Source organism: Macaca thibetana, chromosome 20 (assembly GCF_024542745.1).
Source record: "Macaca thibetana thibetana isolate TM-01 chromosome 20, ASM2454274v1, whole genome shotgun sequence".
Taxonomy (NCBI): domain Eukaryota; kingdom Metazoa; phylum Chordata; class Mammalia; order Primates; family Cercopithecidae; genus Macaca; species Macaca thibetana.
The window spans coordinates 47,678,840-47,702,830 of NC_065597.1; the positions used below are offsets into that span (position 1 = coordinate 47,678,840).

A 23,991-nucleotide genomic window follows, 5' to 3' on the forward strand; every position below is an offset into this window, starting at 1 on the left:
ATGCTTGTATCATTCAGTTATGATTCATTGTGAATTTATATGCCTTACTAGACTGTAAGCTCCATTCAAAGCATGGCCTATGACTTATTTCTGTAGGCTCTCCCAGTTGCCTAGCACTATGCTTTGTAACCGAACAAATGTCACGTGAAAATAATATAGGGAGATTATGCAGAATATTGAACTTGAGAAGAAGAGCTCAGGTGGATTCCTGGTTTAGCAAGCAAATTAGGATACTGTGAAGGAAGGGTGCCTATCAGTGGTATGAATAAAGGCTCTGTCTGCCCCAGGATTAAATCTTTGTTCCTCCTTCTTACTAGCAGTATGGCCCTGGAAACTCATGGAATCCCTCTGAGATCATTTCTTCATTAGTAGAACCAGGATGATAACCATTGGTGCACAAAATGCTAGTAAAGAATTAATAATGGGCTGGGTGTGGTGGCTCACACCTGTAATTCCAGCACTTAGGGAGACGGAGGTGGGCGGATTGCTTGAGCTCAGGAGTTGGAGACCAGCCTGGGAAACATGGTGAAATCCCGTCTCTACCAAAAATACAAAAAGTTAGCAGAGCACTGTGCTGTGTGCCTTCACTCCAGCCTGGGCAGTGGAATGAGATCCAGTCTCAAAAAAAAAAAAAAAAAAAAATTTGGGTTGGGTGCGGTGGCTCATGCCTGTAATCCCAGCACTTTAGGAGACGGAGGTGGGCAGATCACGAGGTCAGGAGATCAAGACCATCCTGGCTAACACGGTCTCTACTAAAAAATACAAAAAATTAGCCGGGCATGGTGTTGGGCGCCTGTAGTCCCAGCTACTCAGGAGGCTGAGGCAGGAGAATGGCCTAAACCCGGGAGACAGAGCTTTCAGTGAGCTGAGATTGCACCACTGCACCCCAGCCTGGGAGACAGAGCGAGACTTCGGGAAAAAGAAAAAAAAAAAAAAAGGAGTAACTAATGGCCCCGGTGCTGTGGCTCATACCTGTAATCCCAGCACTTTGGGAGGACGAGGCAGGAGGATCACTTAGCCAAGGGGTTCGAGACCAGCCTGGGCAACGCAGGGAAACCCTGACTCAACAAATAATATAAAAAATTAGCCAGACGTGGTACTGCACAGCAGTAGTCCCAGTTACTCTGAAGGCCGAGGCGGGACGATTGTAGAGCCCAGGAGTCAGAGGCTGCAGTGAGCTGAGATTGCACTACTGCATTCCCTCCAGCCTGGGTGACAGAGTGAGACCTTATCTCAAAAAAATAAAAATAAGGCTAGGCACAGTGGCTCACGCCTGTAATCCTAGCACTTCGTGGATCACTTGAGGTCAGAAGTTCGAGACCAGCCTGGCTAACATGGTGAAACCCCATCTCTACTAAAAAATACGAATATTAGTCGGGCGTGGTGGAACGCACCTGTAATCTCAGTTACTCGGGAGGCTGAGGTAGAAGAATCGCTTGAACGTGGGAGGCGGAAGTTGCAGTGAGCCGAGATTTTGCCGCTGCATTCCAGCCTGGGCGACAGAGCACGACTCTGTCTCAAAAATAAATAAATAAATAAAAATTAAAAAGAATAAAGATGAAATATGTAATATGCTGGGCATGGCGCCTGCCCCCAGGAAATGATAACAATAATTCCCTGCCCTAAAGGGCAAACAAAGAAGATATCCGTTCTCCAAAGTCAACGATGCTCTGAGAACGCCACTAAAAGGAACTCAGGATAATCTCAACTCTAGCTTGGCCAGAGTGGTTCCAACGCTCAAATCGTTCCCTCCTTCAGTGATTGGCTGAGCCTGCCAGAGTCGAACAGCGGAAAGCAGCCCCGGGGCCTCTTGCTGCCCCTAGGTCGGTGCAAGTGGCTTCACAGCTCCTTGTAGTCGCCTGACCCCAGTGGTCCAGCTTCCTGCCCTTATGCAACTCTTGGCTTCGTTCAAACGGACCGCCTTTGCCAGCACCCAGTCAGAACGCTCGATCTTCGGCTGTTGTCCAATGAACGCGCGTAATGGGGAGGGGAAAAAAGAGAGTGTGAAGCCCAATCGCAGCGCCATTACACTTGAGGGCAAAGAGGTTAGGAAGCCGGCATGGCGCTCCGGTCAATAAAATCGATAGCTGGAAGCTGCCTGTGTTCCAGGCAAAGGCGGTGCGGTAGCAGCGCCGCCATTTTCCCCGAAGGCATCTTCCGGTGCCTTTCACCCAAGTTCGGGCAGGAGTTTCCTGAATAACAGCAAAAGGTTTCCGTTAGCCCTGCGGGCGGCCGATTCCAATTCCCTCCGGGCCTCCCTGGCCACGCTCAGCCCTGGTGCGGCGGGGGCTCCTCGATCCCAGGGGCCGCCAGCGCCCGAGGGCCGAGGCCTGGACGGGGAAGGCCGTGGCGCCGGCTCCTCGGGTCCCATGGCGCCGCCTTCGGCTCCGCTCCGGGCGCAGGGACCAGGAGAGGCCAGACCCAGTCGGAAAAGGGGCAGGAGGCCGAGGGCTCTGAAGTTCGTGGACGTGGCCGTGTACTTCTCCCCGGAGGAGTGGGGCTGCCTGCGGCCCGCGCAGAGGGCCCTGTACCGGGACGTGATGCGGGAGACCTACGGCCACCTGGGCGCGCTCGGTGAGGCCGGCCCCATCCGCTGCCGCGGGGCGCGAAGGGATGCAGGAGCCGGGGCGGGGGGAGGCAGGGAGGCCACGGTCCTGGCAGGCGACCAGGTTGTCAGGGTAGGTGGTCAGGGGCTTAGCGGGAGGTGCCGTCGGGGAGACATTACTCGGCGTGATCTAGAAACTGGCCTTCTGATTTGTTCTCCTTCCCCAGGGTGCGCAGGTCCCAAACCAGCCCTCATCTCCTGGTTGGAACGAAACACTGATGACTGGGAACCGGCTGCTCTAGATCCGCAGGAGTACCCGAGAGGGCTGACAGTTCAGAGAAGTGAGTGCTAAATAACCACGCAGAGCCTGCAGCCCTCCTATAACGTTCTACCTCTAACGGCTCCGTCCAGAGTTGTGGTTTGGCTAGGGGTGGGTGCCGCGTGTTTAGTGTATTCATCTTCCTAACCTCGGCGTCTTGTGTCTGGTGGTGTGGGGCCCGTCCACCACACAGAGATTCCCATGTCAGTCTGCAAGCTGCAGTTTTCCATTGTGTGAAGGAATCAGTGGGCTTCTTCGTCTTTTTTTTTTGTAGAGACATTGTCTTGCTATGTTGCCCAGTTTGGTCTTGAACTTCTGGCCTCAAGCGATCCTCCTGTCTTGGCCTCCCAAAATGCTGGGGTTACTGGCGTGAGCCATTGCAGCCAGCCAGAATCAGTGAGCTTTTAACGGTGCTCCCCTCTGCCTCCTTTCCAAGATCTCTGCCTCTAGCCACCTTTGAATTGGACCAAAGAGATCCTAAACTTCTCAGAGTTTTCTGGGTTTTGGTTGAAGGGAGCTCATGGGGAACAGCTGCCTGGGATGCAGGATCCTCTTTCTGCTCTTACAGCAGGATGACCCTTATCAGCGAAGGAGATACTGCAGTCTCCCCAGAATCCAACAAGGCTCTGCTTAACCCCATTCAGGTAGAAGGGTCCCAGATCCACCCATAGTAGAATATGCAGCTGTCTGGGCTGGAATTTCAGAGCCAGATTCTCCAAGACGAGGGATAGCTGTCTAAGATTCAGATCTGACCATGATATTACCTTGCTTAAAAATGTTCAGTTAATTTTTGCCAAGGTTGTCAAATGGCCATTGGTTATATCTGAGTCATTTGGGGAACTTGGTAAAAATGCAGGTTCCAGGACCCCGTCCCAGAGCTATTCATTCACTCGTGTGAATGTTTAGGAACTTGCAATTTTTTTTTTTTTTTTTTTTTTTTTTTTTTGAGACGGAGTCTTGCTCTGTCGCCCAGGCTGGAGTGCAGTGGCCGGATCTCAGCTCACTGCAAGCTCCGCCTCCCGGGTTTATGCCATTCTTCTGCCTCAGCCTCCCGAGTAGCTGGGACTACAGGCGCCCGCCACCTCGCCCGGCTAGTTTTTTTGTAGTTTTTTTTTTTTTTAGTAGAGACGGGGTTTCACCGTGTTAGCCAGGATAGTCTCGATCTCCTGACCTCGTGATCCGCCTGTCTCGGCCTCCCAAAGTGCTGGGATTACAGGCTTGAGCCACCGCGCCTGGCTGGAACTTGCAATTTTTTTTTTTTTTTTGAGACGGAGTCTCGCTCTGTCGCCCAGGCTGGAGTGCAGTGGCGCGATCTCGGCTCACTGCAAGCTCCGCCTCCCGGGTTCACGCCATTCTCCTGCCTCAGCCTCCCGAGTAGCTGGGACTACAGGCGCCCACAACCGCGCCCGGCTAATTTTTTGTATTTTTAGTAGAGACGGGGTTTCACCGTGGTCTCGATCTCCTGACCTTGTGATCCTCCCGCCTCGGCCTCCCAGAGTGCTGGGATTACAGGCGTGAGCCACCGCGCCCGGCTGGAACTTGCAATTTTTTAATTAGCCTCATCTGATTCAGATGTGCATCTAGGTTTGAAAACCGGCGGGGCGCAGTGGCTCATGCCTGTAATCCCAGCACTTTGGGAGGCCAAGGCGGGTGGATCACTTGAGGTCCGGAGTTCAAGACCAGCCTGGCCAACATCGTGAAACCCCGTCTCTACTAAAAAATACAAAAATTAGCCGGGCGTGGTGGTGGGCGCCTGTAATCCCAGCTACTCAGGAGGCTGAGGCAGGGAGAATTGCTTGATCCCGGGAGGTGGAAGTTGCAGTGAGCCGAGATCACCCCACTGCACTCCAGCCTGGGTGACACAGCGAGACTCCATCTCGGGAAAAAAAAAAGAAAAGAAAACCACTGGGTAATTAGCTGGGCATGGTGGCGGGCGCCTGTAGTCCCAGCTACTTGGGAGGCTGAGGCAGGAGAATCACTTGAACCTGTAGGCAGAGGTTACAGTGAGCTGAGATCGCACCACTGCACTCCAGCTGGGGTGACAGAGCAAGACTGTATCTCAAAAAAAAAAAGAAAAAGAAAAGAAAACCACTGGGTAAAATACAGTCCAAGGTCCTTAACAATGCTATTAGCAATGGTTTTCAAAGCGTGGTCTCAGACTAGAAGCAGCATTCCTTGGGAACTTGTTAGAAATGCAAATTCTGGGACCCTACCCCAGACCTGCTGGATCCAAAACGGGCACTAGGACCTGGCAGACTGTTTCAGTAAATCTTCCAAATGATTCTGATCACAGTGAAGTTTGAGAACCATTGGCTTAGAGGGTCTTTTGACCCAGTCACTGCTAGCTCATACCTTACAGGTTTCCATGTCTTGCCTTACACTCTTCATTTTTGTGAGACGGAGTCTTGCTCTGTCGCCCAGGCAGGAGTGCAGTGGCACGATCTCAGCTCACTGCAACCTCTGCCTCCCAGGTTCAAGCAATTCTCCTGTCTCAGCCTCCCGAGTAGCTGGGACTATAGGTACCCACCACCATGCCTGGCTAATTTTTAGTAGAGACGGGGTTTCTCCATGTTGGTCAGGCTGGTCTCAAACTCCTGACCTCAGGTGATCCGCCTACCTTGGCCTTCCAAAGTGCTGAGATTGCAGGTGTAAGCCGCTGCGCCCAGCCTGTCTTGCTTTATTACAGTTTGTGTCTAAGAAGATCTTAGGGCCTGTGCACACTGTACACTGAGCCTTGGGACTTACGTTTCTTTTCTTTTTTTTTTTTTTGAGACGGAGTTTCGTTCTTCTACCCAGGCTGGAGTGCAGTGGCGTGATCTTCACTGATTGCAACCTTTGCCTTCCAGTTTGAAGCAATTATCTTGCCTTGGTCTCCCGAGTAGCTGGGATTACAGGCGCCTGCCACCATGCCGGGATAACTTTTGTATTTTTAGTAGAGATGGGGTTTCACCATGTTGGCCAGGCTGGTCTCGAACTCCTGACCTTGCAATCCACCCACCTTGGCCTCCCAAAGTGCTGGGATTATAGGCGTGAGCCGCCGCGCTTGGCCGGGACTTACATTTCTAACCCTGCATAATTTTAATTCTTTTTTATTTTTTGAGATGGAGTCTCGCTCTGTCGTGCAGGCTGGAGTGCAAAGGCAGGATCTCAGCTCACTGCAACCTCTGCCTCCCGGGATCAAGCAATTCTTCCACCTCAGCCTCCCGAGTAGCTGGGATTACAGGCACCCGCTATCGTGCCCAGCTAATTTTTGTATTTTTGTAGATACGGTGTTTCACCATGTTGGCCAGGCTGGTCTTGAACTCCTGACCTCAGGTGATCCACCTGCCTCGGCCTCCCAAAATGCAGGGATTACAGGCATGAGCCACCGCGCCCAGCCACATTTTTTAAAGAATCAGCTAAGTCAGATAAACCATGGCTCATCCACAATGGAATTCTGTGCAACTGTAAAATAGAAAAAAGATGTGCTGACATAAAATGATCTTTAGAATATATTAAGTGAAAAAATGAAGGCACAGTAAAGTGTGTATAAGGTGTGTATATGTTGTATTTTATATAAGAAAGTTGAGCTGGGCATGGTGGCTCATGCCTGTAATCCCAGCACTTTGGAAGATGGAGGTGGGCAGATAACCTGAGGTCAGGAATTTGAGACCAACCTGGCCAACATGGTGAAACCCCGTCTCTACTGAAAATACAAAAAATTAGCCGGGCATAGTGGTGTGTGCCTGTAATCTCAGCTACTTGGGAGGCTGAGGCAGGGAGAATCGCTTGAACCTGGGAGGCGGAGGTTTCAGTGAGCTGAGATCATGCCATTGCACTCCAGCCTGGGTGACAGAACGTGACTCTGTCTCAAAAAAAAAATAAATAAATAAAAATAAAAAGAAAGGTGGGGGAAGAGAACATATGCAGTAAAGCATGTGTATGCAATCTCTTATGAAAGAAAGATGGGGAAGATGACATTTGTATTGCATCAAAAAAATGGGAAGAAACTAATATGGTTTCTACAAGGTAGATGGGAAAAAGGTGGCAGTAAGACTTCTCTGTATTCCTTTATTAATATTTTGACTTTTTTGTTTTTTGAGATAGGGTCTTGCTCTGTTGCCCAGGCTGTAGTACACTGGTACCATCATGGTTCACAGTAGCCTTGAACTCCTGGGCTCAAGTAATCCTCTACCTCAGCCTTCCAAGTAGCTGGGGCTACAGGCAGGCATGCATGCCACCGTGCCAGGCTAATATTTGTATTTTTTGTAGAGATGGGGTTTCACGATGTTGCCCAGGCTGATCTTGAACTCCTGGCTTCAAGTGACCCTCTTGGCCTTGGGCTCCCAAAGTGCTGGGATTACAGGCATGAGCTACCATGCCTGGTTGATATGTTGACTTTTGAATGATGTAAGCTTACCTCTTAGAAATCATTCCCTTTTCTTTTTTTTTTGAGTCGGAGTCTCGCTGTCTCACCTAGGCTGGAGTGCAGTGGCACGATCTCGGCTCACTGCAACCTCTACCTCCCCGGGTTCAAGCGATTCTCCTGCCTCAGACTCCTGGGTAGCTGGGATTACCGGTGCATGCCACCACGCCCGGCTAATTTTTGTATTTTTAGTAGAGATGGGGTTTCACCAGGTTGGTCAGGCTGCTCTCAGACTCCTGACCTTGTCATCTGCCCACCTCGGCCTCCCAAAGTGCTTGGATTACAAGTGTGATCCACCACGCCCGGCCTCAATTTTTAAAGTTAGCTTAATCTCCAAGAAATCTTCCTAGACGTCTCCAAGCTGGGTTAGAAGCTCCTGTAATGCACACCATATTTGCATGATAGTATGTCACACTTAGCTGTCTGTGGCACTAGGCATTGAGGCCAGGGGGTGAGTCTATTGGTCTTGTAACCTATAATGTAATTTACAACAGCAGGATCCCAGTATTTGTTAAATTAATTCTTCTGTATTCCTATAGAAAGCAGAACCAGAAAGAAGAATGGGGAAAAGGAAGTATTCCCGCCTAAGGAGGCACCCCGAAAGGGGAAGCGAGGCCGGAGGCCCAGTAAACCCCGACTGATTCCCAGGCAGACGTCTGGGGGCCCCATCTGCCCTGACTGCGGCTGTACCTTCCCTGATCATCAGGCCCTGGAGAGCCACAAGTGCGCCCAGAATCTAAAAAAGCCTTACCCTTGCCCAGACTGTGGGCGCCGCTTTTCCTATCCATCCCTGCTGGTCAGTCACCGGCGGGCACACTCCGGCGAGTGCCCCTATGTTTGTGACCAGTGTGGCAAACGTTTCTCCCAGCGCAAGAACCTCTCCCAGCACCAGGTCATCCATACAGGCGAGAAGCCCTACCACTGCCCTGACTGTGGTCGCTGTTTCCGGAGGAGCCGGTCCTTGGCCAATCACCGGACCACACACACAGGCGAAAAACCCCACCAGTGCCCTAGCTGCGGACGTCGCTTCGCCTACCCCTCCCTGCTAGCCATTCACCAGCGTACACACACGGGAGAGAAGCCCTACACCTGCCTCGAGTGCAACCGCCGCTTCCGCCAGCGCACCGCCCTCGTTATCCACCAGCGCATCCACACGGGCGAGAAGCCCTACCCGTGCCCGGACTGCGAGCGGCGCTTCTCCTCCTCCTCTCGCCTAGTCAGTCACCGGCGTGTGCACTCTGGGGAGCGTCCCTATGCCTGCGAGCACTGTGAGGCCCGCTTCTCCCAGCGCAGCACACTGCTCCAGCACCAGCTCTTGCACACGGGAGAGAAGCCCTACCCCTGCCCAGACTGTGGGCGTGCCTTCCGGCGGAGCGGCTCCCTGGCCATCCATCGCAGCACGCACACTGAGGAGAAACTGCACGCCTGCGACGACTGTGGCCGGCGCTTTGCCTACCCCTCACTGCTGGCCAGCCACCGGCGCGTGCACTCGGGCGAGCGGCCCTATGCCTGCGACCTTTGCTCCAAGCGCTTTGCTCAGTGGAGCCACCTGGCCCAGCACCAGCTGCTGCACACGGGGGAGAAGCCTTTCCCCTGCCTCGAGTGTGGCCGGTGCTTCCGCCAGAGGTGGTCTCTGGCTGTCCACAAGTGTAGCCCCAAGGCCCCAAACTGTAGCCCTAGATCTGCTCTCGGGGGCTCCAGTCAGAGGGGCAATGCCCATTAGAAGGGGAAGGACTGCCTACGTTCATTTCATTTTATGGAAGGACCCAGAAAAGGGAAGGAGGAGCCCCAGGTCATACAGGGCAGAGTCAGAACTAAACCCAGGTCTCCTGCTGCACAGAGCTGAACTTTAGTATCTTGCACTGCACTGACTGCCTCCCTGTGCGTGTCTGGAACAGTCCCATTAGGAGAGGTGACATCATTTGGTTAAAGTTTTTCAAGCTACCCTATCCTTAAATAGTTTGTCTGGATATCAGGGCTAAAAGTTCTCCCCATCTATTTTAGGGGCTGTCTGCTTTTCTAGTCTGTGCACACAGGGATTACCTGTCATCTTGCATGCAATCAGGAGAATCTCATTTATAGGTGCAGGACCTTCCCCTACTCTGCCTCTTCCTCCATACTAGGTTGGAAAAGTCTGGTTTAGCCCACTTTTTACAACACTCCTGCCAAGTGGTCTCTACCCCTTGCTTGAAAATCTCCCTTGACAGGGAGCTCACTACCTCACAAGGCAGGTCATTTCATTGTGGGATCTACAGAAAGTTAAGTACCACATTCTCATCTGTAAACCTTGCCTATGACATGTTTAATACTTCTACTTGGCAGCCCTTCAGATAACTTAATCACAACCAATTTGCCCCCAAATTTTCAGGTTAAGTAGCATGAATTTGGTCATTCCTTAAAGACAGGGTTTCAATTTCCACACATGATCTCTGCAAACAGGCTCTGGGTTTTCAGTGTCCTTTTTGAAGGGTCATGTAAAAATAAGGTAGCACCCACAGTGCCACTACACCTTCTGGGGCTGGACTTGTTTCAGCAGCTTTGGTTGCACTGAATTTGGGGGAGCTGCACGGTACCAGCAGTTTATTGGGATGCAGATATATAAATGCCCTAAACTTAAAAAAAAAAAAAAAAAAAAGCTAAGTCTTCATCTTGTGTTTGGAAAATTGGTTCAAGCTGCGTATGAGACATAAGCGCAGTCAGCTCTGGGAGAAGGTTGGTCTTAAGGAAAAGCAGGGACCTGTGGTTTAGGAAATGCAAATGGGACTGGCTTGTGCTCTACCTGGCAGACCTGGATTGGCTTCAGGCGGCCAGTGCCTGGAAAAGCCTGGAGAATTGGGCCATACTCGACCCGGATTCTCATCAGGCACAGATGAATCACAGGCACATAATTGGCACAGAACTTCCATGAGGCCTCAGTCAGCATTTTTTCACAAAATGAGGTGAGGCCATTCAAGGAGGCTAGAAAGAGGGAATTGAACCCAGAGAGAAAGAGTCTATAGTCATCAAGTTGTGTCCATGCCAGCCTCCCTCCAGAGAGGTGGCAGCAGTGTGTCTCAATCTGATCCACCTCCATGGCACCCGCCGGGTAGGTGCTTCATAAAGCTTTACCGCGTTAAATGTGAACAAGGCCTACCACTTTGCCTTGGGCAGCTGCACCAAATTAGAATTTCCAGATGTGACTCATATTCCAACAGCTGGAGTGGGTCATCCTTTACCCCTGTGGCGCCTTACTACAGCTCTCCTGATCTGGGCCCAAGCAGGGGAGCAGCTGGGGAACACAGCTTTATGTAATTACCTCTGTTCAATCTTTAGCAAGTTGCATTGTAACATTGTAACTATTTGTTTCTCCTTGGATGGTGAGCTGCCCCCAAGAAGGGGTCATATCAGATTGGGTCTCATTAAAATGTCTGATGAATGAATTCTGTTCCTCCTGGAATTACTTTTTACAAAATGTCAATCTAGTTCCTTGATTCAGTAGCAATTTTTGCTGTTCTGATGGGAGAGCCAGACTTTCAGACCAGGAGACCTGCCCTGCCCAGCAGAGCCCTGTTACCAGGTCTACCCAGCCCCCTGGGAGAGCCAGCTCTTTCCCCTATCCTTTGCCACCGGAACGCAAGGATTTCCTCAGCTAGGAATTGTATAACTTTCTTTGGGACTGGATGGTAATTCATAAAACTTGGGGCCAGGTGGAGTGGCTCACACCTGTAATCCCAGCACTTTGGGAGGCTGAGTCGGGCAGATCACCAGGTCAGGAGATCGAGACCATCCTGGCTAACACGGTGAAACCCCATCTCTACTAAAAATACAAAAAATTAGCTGGGCGTGGTAGCGGGCGCCTGTAGTCCCAGCTACTCAGGAGGCTGAGGCAGGAGAATAGCGTGAACCTGGGAGGTGGAGCCTGCAGTGAGCTGAGATCACGCCGCTGCAGTCCAGCCTGGGTGACAGAGCAAGCTCCATCTCAAAAAAAAAAAAAAAAACAAAACAAAACTTGGGAGCCACTGGTGGCTAACTTCCATTATGTGGTCTGCGGAAAGCAGAGATGGGAGACAACTTCCTAGGTTCCCTGAAGCACTTCAATCCACCCGAGCTGGGATCCTGGCTCTTTATTCAGTGAGAGATCCTAGCATCCTTCCAATAACTTCCCCTTTCTGCTTAAGGTGGTTTGAGTTTCTGTTGTTTGCAATCAAAAGAATGAACAAATACATAGCCTCAGTCTGGATTAATCTCCCATCTGCCTCCATGCCTAGATATGAGCTGTGAAAAAAAACACTGCATTGCTGCTGACAGGGGCCACGATACCCTTCCTGACCTTCAACCTCAGTAGAACATTCAATATTACGTCTTCCGGACTGGGCACAGTGGTTCATACCTGTAATCCCAGCACTTTGGGAGGCCAAGGCGGGAGGACTGACCTGGGAGTTCGAGACCAGCCCGGGCAACATAGCAAGACTTAAAAAACAACAACAATAACAGGACAACATTATGTCTTCCATATATATATAGAATTAAAGTTAGATATAAACTAATAGTTTATATACAAATGTATAAATATAAATAAACATAAATACTGTGGTAGTCCAGAGCACGACCACCCTATAGGCAGTGTGCCCAGAGTAGCATTCCATATATTCTTTTTTTTTTTTTGAGATGGAGTCTCGTTCTGTCACCCAGGCTGGAATGCAGTGGCACAATCTCGGCTCACTACAACTTCCGCCTCCTGTGTTCAAGCGATTCTCCTGCCTCAGCCTCCCTGGTGGCTGGGACTACAGGTGTGTACCACCACGCCCGGCTAATTTTTTGTATTTTTAGTAGAGATAGGGTTTCACCGTGTTAGCCAGGATGGTCTCGATCTCCTGACCTCGTGATCCACCTGCCTTGGCCTCCCAAAGTGCTGGGATTACAGGCGTGAGCCACCGCTCCCTGCCCATTCCATATATTCTTAACCAGTAAATACTTCCTCTTTTACTAGGAAAATACGAGGGGTCAAATAGGAGCTTCTTTAACATTCCACTGCCTGCCATGACTCCAGATTTACTTCCGATCCATCTCGGCAAGTCCTGCATGTATAATGTTCAGCAACACAGCTGGGCCTGGGTTTCATCCCCTTCTGCCCCTTAGGGACTTTGCTCTATTATTCCTACTTTCTCCTCTCCTAGTTTTATGGTTTCAGATTCCCTTTCTTGTCCCAAAGACACTCCAGCCTATAAGCATGCTAAGATCTGCCTTTAAAACAATATAAAATAACTTTTCTCTCTATCCCTATTATTTTCAGCTAAATGCCTCGAAGCAGTAGCCTACATTCACGGAATCCACTTCTTTCTTTTCTTTCTTTTTTTGAGATGGAGCCTCACTCCGTCGCCCAGGCTGGAGTGCGGTGGCGCAATCTCGGCTCACTGCAGCCTCCTCCTCTCAGGTTCAAGCGATTCTGTGCCTCAGCCTTCTGAGTAGCTGAGACTACAGGTGTCCGCCACCACACCCAGCTAATTTTTGTATTTGTAGTAGAGATGGGGTTTCACCATGTTGGCCAGACTGGTCTCAAACTCCTGACCTCAAGGGATTTGCCCACCTCGGCTTCCCAAACTGCTGGGATTCAGGTGTGAGCCACTGCACCTGGCCTGAATCCATTTCTGTTTATTCTTTGGCCTAGTGCAATATTAATAGCCACTTGACTGAGCTTTTATGATGTGCCATGTACTGTGTTAAGCACTTTATATACATTTCTTTTTTTTTTTTTTTTTTTTTTTTTGAGACGAAGTCTCGCTCTGTCGCCCAGGCTGGAGTGCAGTGGCCGGATCTCAGCTCACTGCAAGCTCCGCCTCCTGGGTTCATGCCATTCTCCTGCCTCAGCCTCCCAAGTAGCTGGGACTACAGGCGCCCGCCACCTCGCCCGGCTAGTTTTTTGTATTTTTTTTAGTAGAGACAGGGTTTCACCATGTTAGCCAGGATGGTCTCAATCTCCTGACCTCGTGATCTGCCCGTCTCGGCCTCCCAAAGTGCTGGGATTACAGGCTTGAGCCACCGCGCCCGGCCTATTTACACTTCAATTTAACATTTACAAGAACTCTATAAAGTAGGTATTAGGAGATACTCCTCCGTGTGTCTCCCTGCTGTGACTCCAAAGTGACCAGCGTGCCCACTCATATTTACTTCCAATCCATCTCGGCAAGTCCTGCCTTCACATCTTGCTGAGTTGGCAAAAATCGCAAGTCCCTGCCTTCAACAAATTCTCAGACTTGATCCTATTCACATACCTAGAGTCTCCTGAATGAAGGGGAGGCTGGGTCCCCTTGATGAAGGACTGTTCTACACTGACAAAAACATGCTGTAAACCTTCTAGCATTTTCCAAGTGTACCTGCAGCCATTTAGCAAGCACATTAGATTGGAATGTATACACAGTGCTTAACTCAGTACATGGCATATCATGAAAACTCAGTCACGTGTCTATTAATACTGCAGTGGGCCAAAAAATACACAAGTGGGTTCAGTGAATGTAGACTACTGCTACTGTGGGCATCAGAGAAGGGGAAGTAACTAGAGTGTCCAGAGATTTGTGGACATTGGACCTAAACTAATTTTAATTCTAGGAGATTCAAAATGTAGTTTACCAGGTACAGTGGACTCATGGGACCAGGTTTGTGCAGGAATGGGTTAACTCAGGAGGTGTAGGTTGTTCAAACCCTGCACATTCCAAAGAAAGCTCATCTTCAGAATGGGCATTTGGTCTGCTCCTGGGAAATAACTTCTGAGCTCGTGGAATATTTTATTTGATTAGTGTTTTTGTATGCCAGAGGTCTTGGGCCATGCCATCATGCTGTACCAGTCTGAACAAATAAGTTTATCCTAAGTGTGATTTATAGTGAACCTTGTTTTTTGCTCTGGGGTCTGAGTAGTAGAGATCAGTAGTGTGGACATTCCAAGCTTATGTGACTGACCCCCAATAAAAACCCTGCACATGGCCGACGCAGTGGCTCACGCCTATAATCCCAGCACTTTGGGAGGCCGAGGTGGGTGGATCACCTGAGGTCAGGAGTTTGAGACCAGCCTGGCCAACATGGTGAAACCCCGTCTCTACTAAAAATACAAAATTAGCCAGGTGGTGGCACACACCTGTAATTCCAGCTACTTGGGAGGCTGAGGCAGGAGAATCGCTTGAATCTGGGAGGCGGAGGTTGCAGTAAGCTGAGATCACGCCATTGCACTCCAGCCTGGGTGACAAAAGTAAGACTCTATCTAAAAAAACAAACAAAATAAAACCTGCACCCTAAAGTTTGCGTGAACTTCTCTGTTTGGGAACAACCAGCACCTGTTGTCAGAAATCATTGCAGGAAGGAAAAAGGACATCCCCGTGATGCCTCACTGGGAGTAGACGCCTGAAAGTTTGTGCCTGGTTGCATCTGGATTTTGTCCCATGTACCTTATCCCTTTGATGATTTTAATCTGTATCCTTTTGCTTTAATAAACCATAAATGCAAGTATAACCAATAAATAAAAATAAATAAGCAAAGCCCTTGCCACTCATTACCCAGAACATTTCTCAGGACAGTGTTTGCAGCAAGCCAACCTTGAGGGAGAGGTAATGTCTGCTTCCAGGGCAAAGAGCAGCTTCCTCACTGCTTACTATAAAACAGCAGATGGGGCTGGGCGCGGTGGCTCAAGCCTGTAATCCCAGCACTTTGGGAGGCTGAGACGGGCGGATCACAAGGTCAGGAGATCGAGACCATCCTGGCTAACCCGGTGAAACCCCGTCTCTACTAAAAAATACAAAAAACTAGCCAGGCGAGGTGGCGGGCGCCTGTGGTCCCAGCTACTCCGGAGGCTGAGGCAGGAGAATGGCATGAACCCGGGAGGCGGAGCTTGCAGTGAGCTGAGATCCGGCCACTGCACTCCAGCCTGGGCGACAGAGCGAGACTGTCTCAAAAAAAAAAAAAAAAAAAAACAGCAGATGGCTGGGCATGGTGGCTCATACCTGTAATCCCAGAATTTTGGGAGGCCAAGGCAGGAGAATTGCTTGAAGCCAGGAGTTTGAGACTACCCTGGCCAACATAGCAAGAACCCATGTTATTGATTGATTGATTGATTGATTGATTGAAGGAGTATCACTCGTCGCTCAGGCTGGAGTGCAGTGGCGCGATCTTGGCTCACTGCAACCTCCACCTCCTGGGTTTTCAAGCAACTTTCCTGCCTCAGCCTCCCAAGTAGCTGGGATTATAGTCACTGCCACCATGCCCAGCTAATTTTTGTATTTTTGTAGAGATGGGGTTTCACTATGTTGGTCATGCTGGTCTCGAACTCCTGATCTCAGGTGATCTGCCCACCTTGGCCTCCCAAAGTGCTGGGATTACAAGCGTGAGCCACTGCTCCCAGCCCAACCCCATCTTTAAAAAGGAAAAAAACAGCAGGAGCTTCTTGTTCCTCCCCTTTGATGCAACTCACTATGTGTCTAGCATCTATCTGGGTACATCTCACGTTGCCCCTGCAGGGGGCAGAAAGGAACCAATGCAGGCATGCTCATGCTGCCTGTTGTGCCCTGAACAGTAAGGTCTTTCATCTCTGTTTTCTGACAGCATCCATGAACAGACCCATTTATTAACCTATAAGTAGGGCAGCCTCAAATTCCAGATCTGACAGTATGTATTGTTTTCCTTGACCAGATGAGGAAACAGGCACAGTGACATTAAATAGCTTGTCGACTGGGCACAGGGGTGCAGGCCTATAATCCCAGCACTTTGGGAGGCCGAGGTGGGTGGATCACCTGAGGTCAGGAGTTCGAGACCGGTCTGATCAACATAGTGAAATCCCATCTCTACTAAATGCAAAAAATTAGCTGGGCATGGTGGCACATACCTGTAATCTCAACTACTTGGGAGGCTGAGGCAGGAGAATTGCTTGAACCCGGGTGGCAGAGGTTGCAATGAGCTGAGATTGTGCCATTGCACTCCAGCCTGGGCAACAAGAGCGAAACTCCGTCTCAAAAAATTAAAAAATAAATAAATAAATAACTTGTCCAGGATCACATATCTGGATGACTGTAAAGTCAGCTGCTATGCAATGTTTTATTCTAAGACTGTCCTTTAAGATAACTGATGACCTACTTAACAAATCAGTGCTTCAGTTTTTATCTTATATACCTGAGTTTTCCTACTTAAACTCTCTTCTAACTTAGCTTTCATGCCCCACATTCTTCTAGTCTTCCTGGTGCCTCTTGTGGCTTCTGCTAGTGTGTACATGTGAGAATTCCTTCCCAGCAAGAATGAGTTTCTCTGTGGCCCAGGCTGGAATGCGGTCATGCGATCATGGCTCACGGCAGCCTCGACTTCCCTGAGCTCAAGTGATCCACCCACTTCAGCCTCTTGAGTAGTTGGGACCACAGGCATGCGCCACTACACCCAGCTAATTTTTTTGTATTCTTTGTAGAGATGAGGCTTCTCCACGTTGCCCAGGCTGGTCTTGAACTCCTGGGCTCAAGCCCTTTAATCCTCCTGCCTTGGCTTCCTAGAGTGCTGGGATTACAGGTGTGGGCCACCTCGCCTGGCCTTATGTTTTTTCCAAATCCCAAGAATAATCAGTAAAGAAATTGGGAAAATGCAGAAAAGTGATAATTATTTATCATTTGTTTGTTTATTCATTTATTTATTTATTTTTGAGATAGAGTCTCACTCTGTCACTCAGACTGGAGTGCAATGGCAAGATCTCAGCTCACTGCAATCTCTGTCCCCTGGGTTCAAGCAATTCTCCTGCCTCAGCCTCCCAAGTAGCTAGGATTACAGGCGTGCGCCACCATGCCCAGCTGATTTTTTTTTTCTTTTTGTATTTTTAGTAGAGATGGGGTTTCGCCATGTTGGCCAGGCTGGTCTTGAACTCCTAATCTCAGGTGATTCACCTGCCTCAGCCTCCCAGAGTGCTGGGATTACAGGCATGAGTCACCACACCCAGCTCATCTGTATATCTTCTTTGGAGAAATGTCTATATAAGTCCTTTGCCTTTGCCTGCTTTTATCTTTTTTTTTTTAATTCTTTTTTTTTTTTTTTTTGAGCGGAGTCTTGCTCTGTCACCCAGGCTGGAGTGCAGTGGCGCCGTTTCGGCTCACTGCAACCTCCGCCTCCCAGGCTCAAGTGATTTTCTTGCCTCAGCCTCCTGAGTAGCTGGGATTACAGGTCCGTGCCACAGTGCCTGGCTAATTTTTGTATTTTTAACAGAAATGGAGTTTCACCATCTCTGTTGGTTAGGCTGGTCTTGAATTCCTGGCCTCAAGTGATCTGCCCATCTTGGCCTCCCAAAGTGCTGGGATTACAGTGTGAGCCACCGCGCCCAGCCTCTTTGCCTGCTTTTAAATTGGGATTTTTATTTTTTAGTGGTTGTTGAGTTACAGGAGTTCTTTATAAATTCTGAATATTAATCCCTTATTAGACACATGATTTACAAATATTTCCTCCCATTCTGTGGGTGTCTTTTCATTCTCAATAGTGGTTTTTTTGTTTTGTTTTGTTTTTTTATCTTTTGAGATGGAGTCTCACTCTGTTGCCCAGGCTGGAGTGCAGTGGTGCGATCTCGGCTCACTACAATCTCCACTTCCTGGGTTCAAGCGATTCTCAGGCCCTAGCCTCCAGAGTAGCTGGGATTACAGGCATAAGCTACCATGCCCAGCTGATTTCTGTATTTTAGTAGAGATGGGGTTTCACCATGTTGGCCAGGTTGGTCTCAAACTCCCGACCTTAGGTGATCCGCCCGCCTCAGCCTCCCAAAGTGCTAGGAGTACAGGTGTGAGCCACTGCGCGTGGCCACAATCCATTTTAAAAGTTTTGAAAGATACAGTAAAGTTAAAGGACTTTTATAGAGAACACACATATACTCACCACCTATATTCTACAATTAACATTTAGTATATCTGCTTTATCATGTAACTATCAGTTTCTCTACCAGTATACTTTGTTTCTGGGTGCACGTAAAAAAAATTGCTGAGGCCGGGCGCGGTGGCTCAAGCCTGTAATCCCAGCACTTTGGGAGGCCGAGACGGGCGGATCACGAGGTCAGGAGATCGAGACCATCCTGGGTAACACAGTGAAACCCCGTCTCTACTAAAAATACAAAAACTTAGCCGGGCGAGGTGGCAGGCGCCTGTAGTCCCAGCTACTCGGGAGGCTGAGGCAGGAGAATGGCGTGAACCCGGGAGGCAGAGCTTGCAGTGAGCTGAGATCCGGCCACTGCACTCCAGCCTGGGTGACAGAGCGAGACTCCGTCTCAAAAAAAAAAAAAAAAAAAAAATTTGCTGAAATCAGTACACTTCACCTGTAAACATTTCAACATGCATGTTATTAATTAGAGCTCCACATTTATTTTACATGTTTTTTGAGTTAAAAGTACATAAAATGCACAAACTTTAAGTGTATATTTGCTGAATGTTGACAAAGATGTATACATCTGTAACTCAAACCCCTATCAAAATATATAACATTACCATCATCCCAGAAAGTTCACTCATGTGGCTGGGTGCAGTGGCTCACGCCTGTTATCCCAGCACTTTGGGAGGCCGAGGTGGGCGGATCACGAAGTCAGGAGTTCGAGACCATCCTGGCCAATATGGTGAAACGCCATCTCTACTAAAAATACAAAAATTAGCTGGGCATGGTGGTACATACCTGTAATCCCAGCTACTTGGGAGGCTGAGGCAGAAGAATCACTTGAATCAGGGAGTCGGAGATTGCAGTGAGCCAAGATCGTGCCACTGTACTCCAGCCTGGCGACAGAGTAAGATTCTGTCTCAAAAAATAAAAAAAAAGAAAGAAAAGAAAGAAAATTGCCTCATGCTCCTTCCTAGTCAATTCCCATCCCCGCTCCACCAGAGACAACTACTATTCTAATTAGTGTTTCTTGTTATAAAACTTCATATTATTGGAATCATACAGTGTGTATTTTTTTTGTCTAAAGCTTCTTTTATTCAGCATAATGTCTTTGAGTCCTGCTTCTTTTTAGACTTTCTTGAGTTCAGAGCTGGGAGACTGCTCCTACATCAATAGAGTAGTTGACAAAGCTCAGAAATAGCTCCTCAACAATGTTACCTGTGTTCATTTGTTACTGTAAGAAATTACTACAAACTGGTGGCTGAAAACAACACAAATTTATCATCTTATAGTTCTTCAGGTCTAAAGTCTGAAAATAGGTCTTATGGGACAATCAAGGTGTTGGCAGGGCTACATTCCCTCTCTAGAGCTCTAGGGAGAATCTGTTTCTTGCCTTTTCCAGCTTCTAGAGGCTGCCTACATTCCTTGGCTAGTGGCCCCTCTCTAGCAACTGCATCACTCCCACCTCTGCTTTTGTTGTCACATCTCCTTCTTGGACCTTGACCTTCTTGCCTCCCTTTTATAAGGACCATTGTGATTACACTAGACTCAACAGGATAGTGTTCTTAACTCAAAATCCTTAGTTTAATCACATCTGCAAAGTCCTATTTGCTAATATAAGGTAACACAATCACAGGTTTTGCAGATTAGGACATGAAATATTTGGGGTCCATTATTCTTAATTCATACATAATAACTGTACATAAATATGGGGTATATGGTGATGTTTCTATACATACGATGTGTACTGGTCAAATTGGGGCATCCATCATCTAAAACATTTATCATTCTTTGTGTTAGGAACATTCAATATCTTCTCTTCTAGTTATTTGAAAATATATAGTGTATTATTGTTAACTATAGTCATTCTACAGTGTTGTAAAACTCTAGAACGTATTCCTCCAATATAGCTAATAATTTTGTGTCCATTAACAAATTTTTCCCTATCCCACCCTTGCCCCTACCCTTCCCTTTCTAGCCTCTGGTAACATTTGTTCTGCCTTTTTTTTTTTTTTTTTTTTTTGAGATGGAGTTTTGCTCTTTGTCCCTGGCTGGAGTGAACTGGCACAATCTCGGCTCACTGCAATCTCCAACACCTGGGTTCAGGCGATTCTTGTGCCTCAGCCGGCTGAGTAGCTGGAATTATAGGCATGTGCCACCACGCCTGGCTAATTTTTGTATTTTTAGTAGAGACAGGGTTTCACCATGTTGGTCAGGCTGGTCTCGAATTCCTGACCTCAGGTGATCCACCCACCTCAGCCTCCCAAAGTGCTAGGATTACAGGCATTAGCCACCACACCAGGCCTTCACTAACTTTTGACTCCCCAAAACTTAACTACTAATAGTCTACTGTTTACTGGAAGCCTTACCAATAACATCAATAGTGAATTAAAACATATTTTGGGGTTGGGTACCATGGCGCATGCCTGTAATCCCAGCTAAGGCTGAGGCAGGAGGATTGCTTGAGCTTGGGAGGTGGAGGTTGCAGTGAGCCGAGATCTCACCACTGCACTCCAGCCTGGATGACAGAGTCAGATCCTGTTCTGAAAAAAAACAAAAAAATCAGATAGTAAATATTTAAATATATATATATATATTTTTTGGGGCCCATACCTGTAATCCCAGCACTTTGGGAGGCTGAGGTAAGAGGATTTCTTGAGCTCAGGACTTCAAGACCAGCCTGGAAAACAAGGTGAAACCCCGTTTTTACAAAAAATTAAACAATTAGCCAAGCATGGTGGCGTGTACCTGTATTCCCAGCTATTTGGGAGGTTAATGTAGGAGGAAGGCTTGAGTTCAGGAGGTGGAGGTTGCCAAGATGGTAGCCACTGCACTCCAGCCTGGGCGACAGAGCCAGACCCTGTCTCAAAAAGAAAAAAACAAAAACATATTTTGTATGTCATATACATCATATACTGTACTCTCTCCCCCTCCTCCCCCTGCTTTTTTTTTAGAGATGGGTCTTGCTCTGTCACGAAGGTTGGAGTGCAGTGACGTGACCATAGCTCAACTGCAGCCTGAAACTCAGCTCAAGGGATCTTCCTGCCTCAGCCTCCTGAGTAGCCAGGACTACAGGCGCATGCCACCACGCCTGGCTTATATAGTGTATTCTCATCATAAAGTAAGCTAGAGAAAAGAAAATGTTACTAAGAAAATCATAAGGAAGAGAAAATATATTTACTATTCATTAAGTGGAAATGGATCATCATAAAATTCTTCATCATCACCTTCACGTTGAGCAGGCTGAGGAGGAAGAGGAGGAAGGGTTGGTCTTGCTGTTTCAAGGGTGGCAGAGGCAGAGGAGGTGGACAAGGGGGAAGGGGAGCAGAAGAGGCAGGCACACTGGTACAACTTTATGGAAATACATCATAGTTTCTGTCTGATTTTTTTGCTGCTTTTTCATTTCTCTAGACATTTCTATACAGTACCGATCCTTCTTCTACTGTTTACTTTAGTTTCAGTGCCCATATCATAGAAGGCTGTAAGTCATAAAAGAAGTCAAAAGCAGTCTTAAATGACGGAAACCCTCCTGCTAGATTGTCTAATGTCCATTTGTTTTCTGGCACTGCCCCTTTTCCATCTTCCTCATCATCTGACACTGGTTCAGAAGCACTCATCTCTACCAAGTTGTATTCTAATTCCTCTGGTATGGTGTCTGTTAGCTCTTCAATTTCTCCAAAATCCATGTGTTGAAACCCTTCACCCTCTGCCTTTTTTTTTTTTTTTTTCCATATCCACAGTCTCTTTCGTGATTTCCTTGATTGACTCTTGTCATAATTTCCTATGAAGTAATGCATACTATCTGGGTATAGTTTTCTCTAGTAGTCACACTATTGGATATAGTTTTCTCCTGTAGGAATTTGTTTCAGGTTTAATGGCTTTCACAGCTTTTTCTATAACAATGATGGTGTCTTCAATGGTGTAATCCTTCCAGACTTTCATGATGGGGTTCTTTTCCATAGGGTTGACCATCCTTTCCATAGAGCACCATGTGCAATGAGTCTTAAAGATCTTTATGACAACCTGATCTATAGGCTGAATTGGAAGTGTTGTGTTTGGGGGTAAGTAGGCCACTTCAACACCAAAGGTGTTGAACTCATGGGGTTCTGAGTGGCCAAGGGCATTGTCCAACATCAAAATAACTTTAAAAGGCCATCCTGGCTGGGCACAGTGGCTCACACCTGTAATCCCAGCACTTAGGGAGTCTGAGAAGGGTGGATCACCTGAGGTCAGGAGTTCAAGACCAGCCTGGCCAACATGGTGAAACCCTGTCTCTACTAAAAGTACAAAAATTAGCTGGGCATGGTGGCCTGCGCCTGTAATCCCAGCTACTCGGGAGGCTGAGGCAGGAGAATTGATTGAACCCAGGAGGTGAAGGCTACGGTGAACCAAGATTGTGCTGTTGCACTCTAGCCTGGGCAACAAGAGCGAAACTCCACCTGAAAAGAAAAAAAAAAGCTTCCAGATAGGTGAACATGTGAAGGTTCCTGGAGGGGTAGCATGCATACCCAAGGAGGGCGTGGAATCTCTGCTCCGCTTCCCCCATATCTCACCCACAACATCTCTTCATCTGTGTCCTTTGTGATATCCTTATAATAAACCAGCAAATGAAACGCAACCAGAGTTTGATAAAATTTGTCCAAATTGGGCAGAGTCTAAGTGACATGCCAGTGGCTTGTGCATCTCACCATCTGAGGGACTCCACCTGATAATGGTGTTGTGAGGAACACAACAACTAGACTCTCTAGCTGCAGGCAGTGGATGCCTGGGAAGGAAGATCTGTGGCTGCAGACAGAAATCTACTGGCTCTAACCTGCCAGTCGTGGTCTGTATTTCCTTGTGCCTTAATTTCCCTTTAATAAAATAGGATGGTGGGCCGGGTGCAGTGGTTCACGCCTGTAATCCCAGCACTTTGGGAGGCCGAGGCAGGCAGATCACCTGAGGTCAGGAGTTCGAGACCAACATCATTACCTCAGTTTCAACACAGTTGTCCTTGGTCCTCATGTCACTGCTTTTGGTGCTGCCTGTTGTGGAAGCAGTAGAAGCCAGTGATGCAATCGCCCTTTTGTTAGGTGTGGTTCTCAGCATTACAGGCATTTGTGCCTGCTTGCAGGTATATGCACGAAAAAGAAATGGACGAATGTGATTTTGAAAGGCCTACTGAGTCAAACTTCACCTTGAAAACCTTTGTGCTATAGAGGCTAAACTTGAGCTCTGGTGTGTGAAAGGTTCCAAGGATCAGTAAATAAGGGAGTTTCACATTTTTCATTGTTTCCATGAAATGGGAACAAACATACATTTACAAATGGAAAAAAAAAAGTTTTCTTTACAACAAATAATGCACAGAAAAATGCAGCCTATAATTTGCTAGTTAGAAAGGAGGTCAAAGAAGTAAAATGGCTGAAATTTACAGAAGTAATATTTCATAATCTTAGAATTCTCTCAAAGCATGTGAAATAGGAAGAAGGAAGTTCTTGCCCAGAATCTTAGGAAATCACCACTGTTCGGTTATAATCACTGCCTCCTGAATCGCTGAGGAGTCTTTTCTCCTTTTTTTTTTTTTAATTAGATTGTTGTTTTGTTGTCTCCCAAGTTAATATTATATTTAGATATCAGAGAGTCAGCCAAAAAGGAAAACTTTTATCTCTGGGGAAAAAACATTTAGAAAAATGTATTCAGTATATCTAATACTGAAATGCAGAAAAAATTTAATGTTAAAAAAAAAACTATAAACATGGAAGAGATTTAATGTTTTGAAAAAAACTTTATATTAACTGAGTAACATCCTCCTGATGAGAAGTACTATATTAAATATAAACCCATTATGTTATTAAAAAAAAAAAGACACCAAGAGCAGTTTTTTGTTGTTGTTGTTTCTTGAGA

General features: G+C 47.7%; 3 protein-coding genes across 6 annotated transcripts in view; all 3 read left to right on the top strand.

Annotated features, from left to right (window-relative positions):
* Positions 1-23,991, top strand: part of LOC126944241 (zinc finger protein 688) — a 437,324-nt gene that overhangs the window by 404,048 nt on the left and 9,285 nt on the right. The gene's annotated exons all lie outside the window — the stretch shown is intronic.
* LOC126944204 (zinc finger protein 689) lies at positions 1,984-10,688 on the top strand. The gene is made up of 3 exons (XM_050773502.1): positions 1,984-2,574; positions 2,773-2,886; positions 7,809-10,688. Exons 1-3 carry the CDS (start codon positions 2,370-2,372, stop codon positions 8,990-8,992), a joined length of 1,503 nt encoding a protein of 500 aa, XP_050629459.1. The 5' UTR covers positions 1,984-2,369; the 3' UTR covers positions 8,993-10,688.
* On the top strand, positions 9,949-23,254 carry LOC126944133 (small integral membrane protein 30-like). The gene is made up of 2 exons (XM_050773404.1): positions 9,949-9,981; positions 23,057-23,254. The coding sequence occupies exons 1-2, from the start codon at positions 9,949-9,951 to the stop codon at positions 23,252-23,254; spliced, it is 231 nt and encodes a 76-aa protein (XP_050629361.1).

What these genes read in the sequence shown, in the direction of transcription:
- LOC126944133 (XM_050773404.1), top strand. Translation starts at nt 9,949, where the DNA reads ATGAGACATAAGCGCAGTCAGCTCTGGGAGAAG. An exon ending in GCAGTCAGCTCTGGGAGAAG is followed by an intron (nt 9,982 to 23,056) that starts GTTGGTCTTAAG and finishes ACCTGAGGTCAG; the next exon opens with GAGTTCGAGACCAACATCAT.
- LOC126944204 (XM_050773502.1), top strand. Translation starts at nt 2,370, where the DNA reads ATGGCGCCGCCTTCGGCTCCGCTCCGGGCGCAGGGACCAGGAGAGGCC. An exon ending in CGGCCACCTGGGCGCGCTCG is followed by an intron (nt 2,575 to 2,772) that starts GTGAGGCCGGCC and finishes CTCCTTCCCCAG; the next exon opens with GGTGCGCAGGTCCCAAACCA. An exon ending in AGGGCTGACAGTTCAGAGAA is followed by an intron (nt 2,887 to 7,808) that starts GTGAGTGCTAAA and finishes GTATTCCTATAG; the next exon opens with AAAGCAGAACCAGAAAGAAG.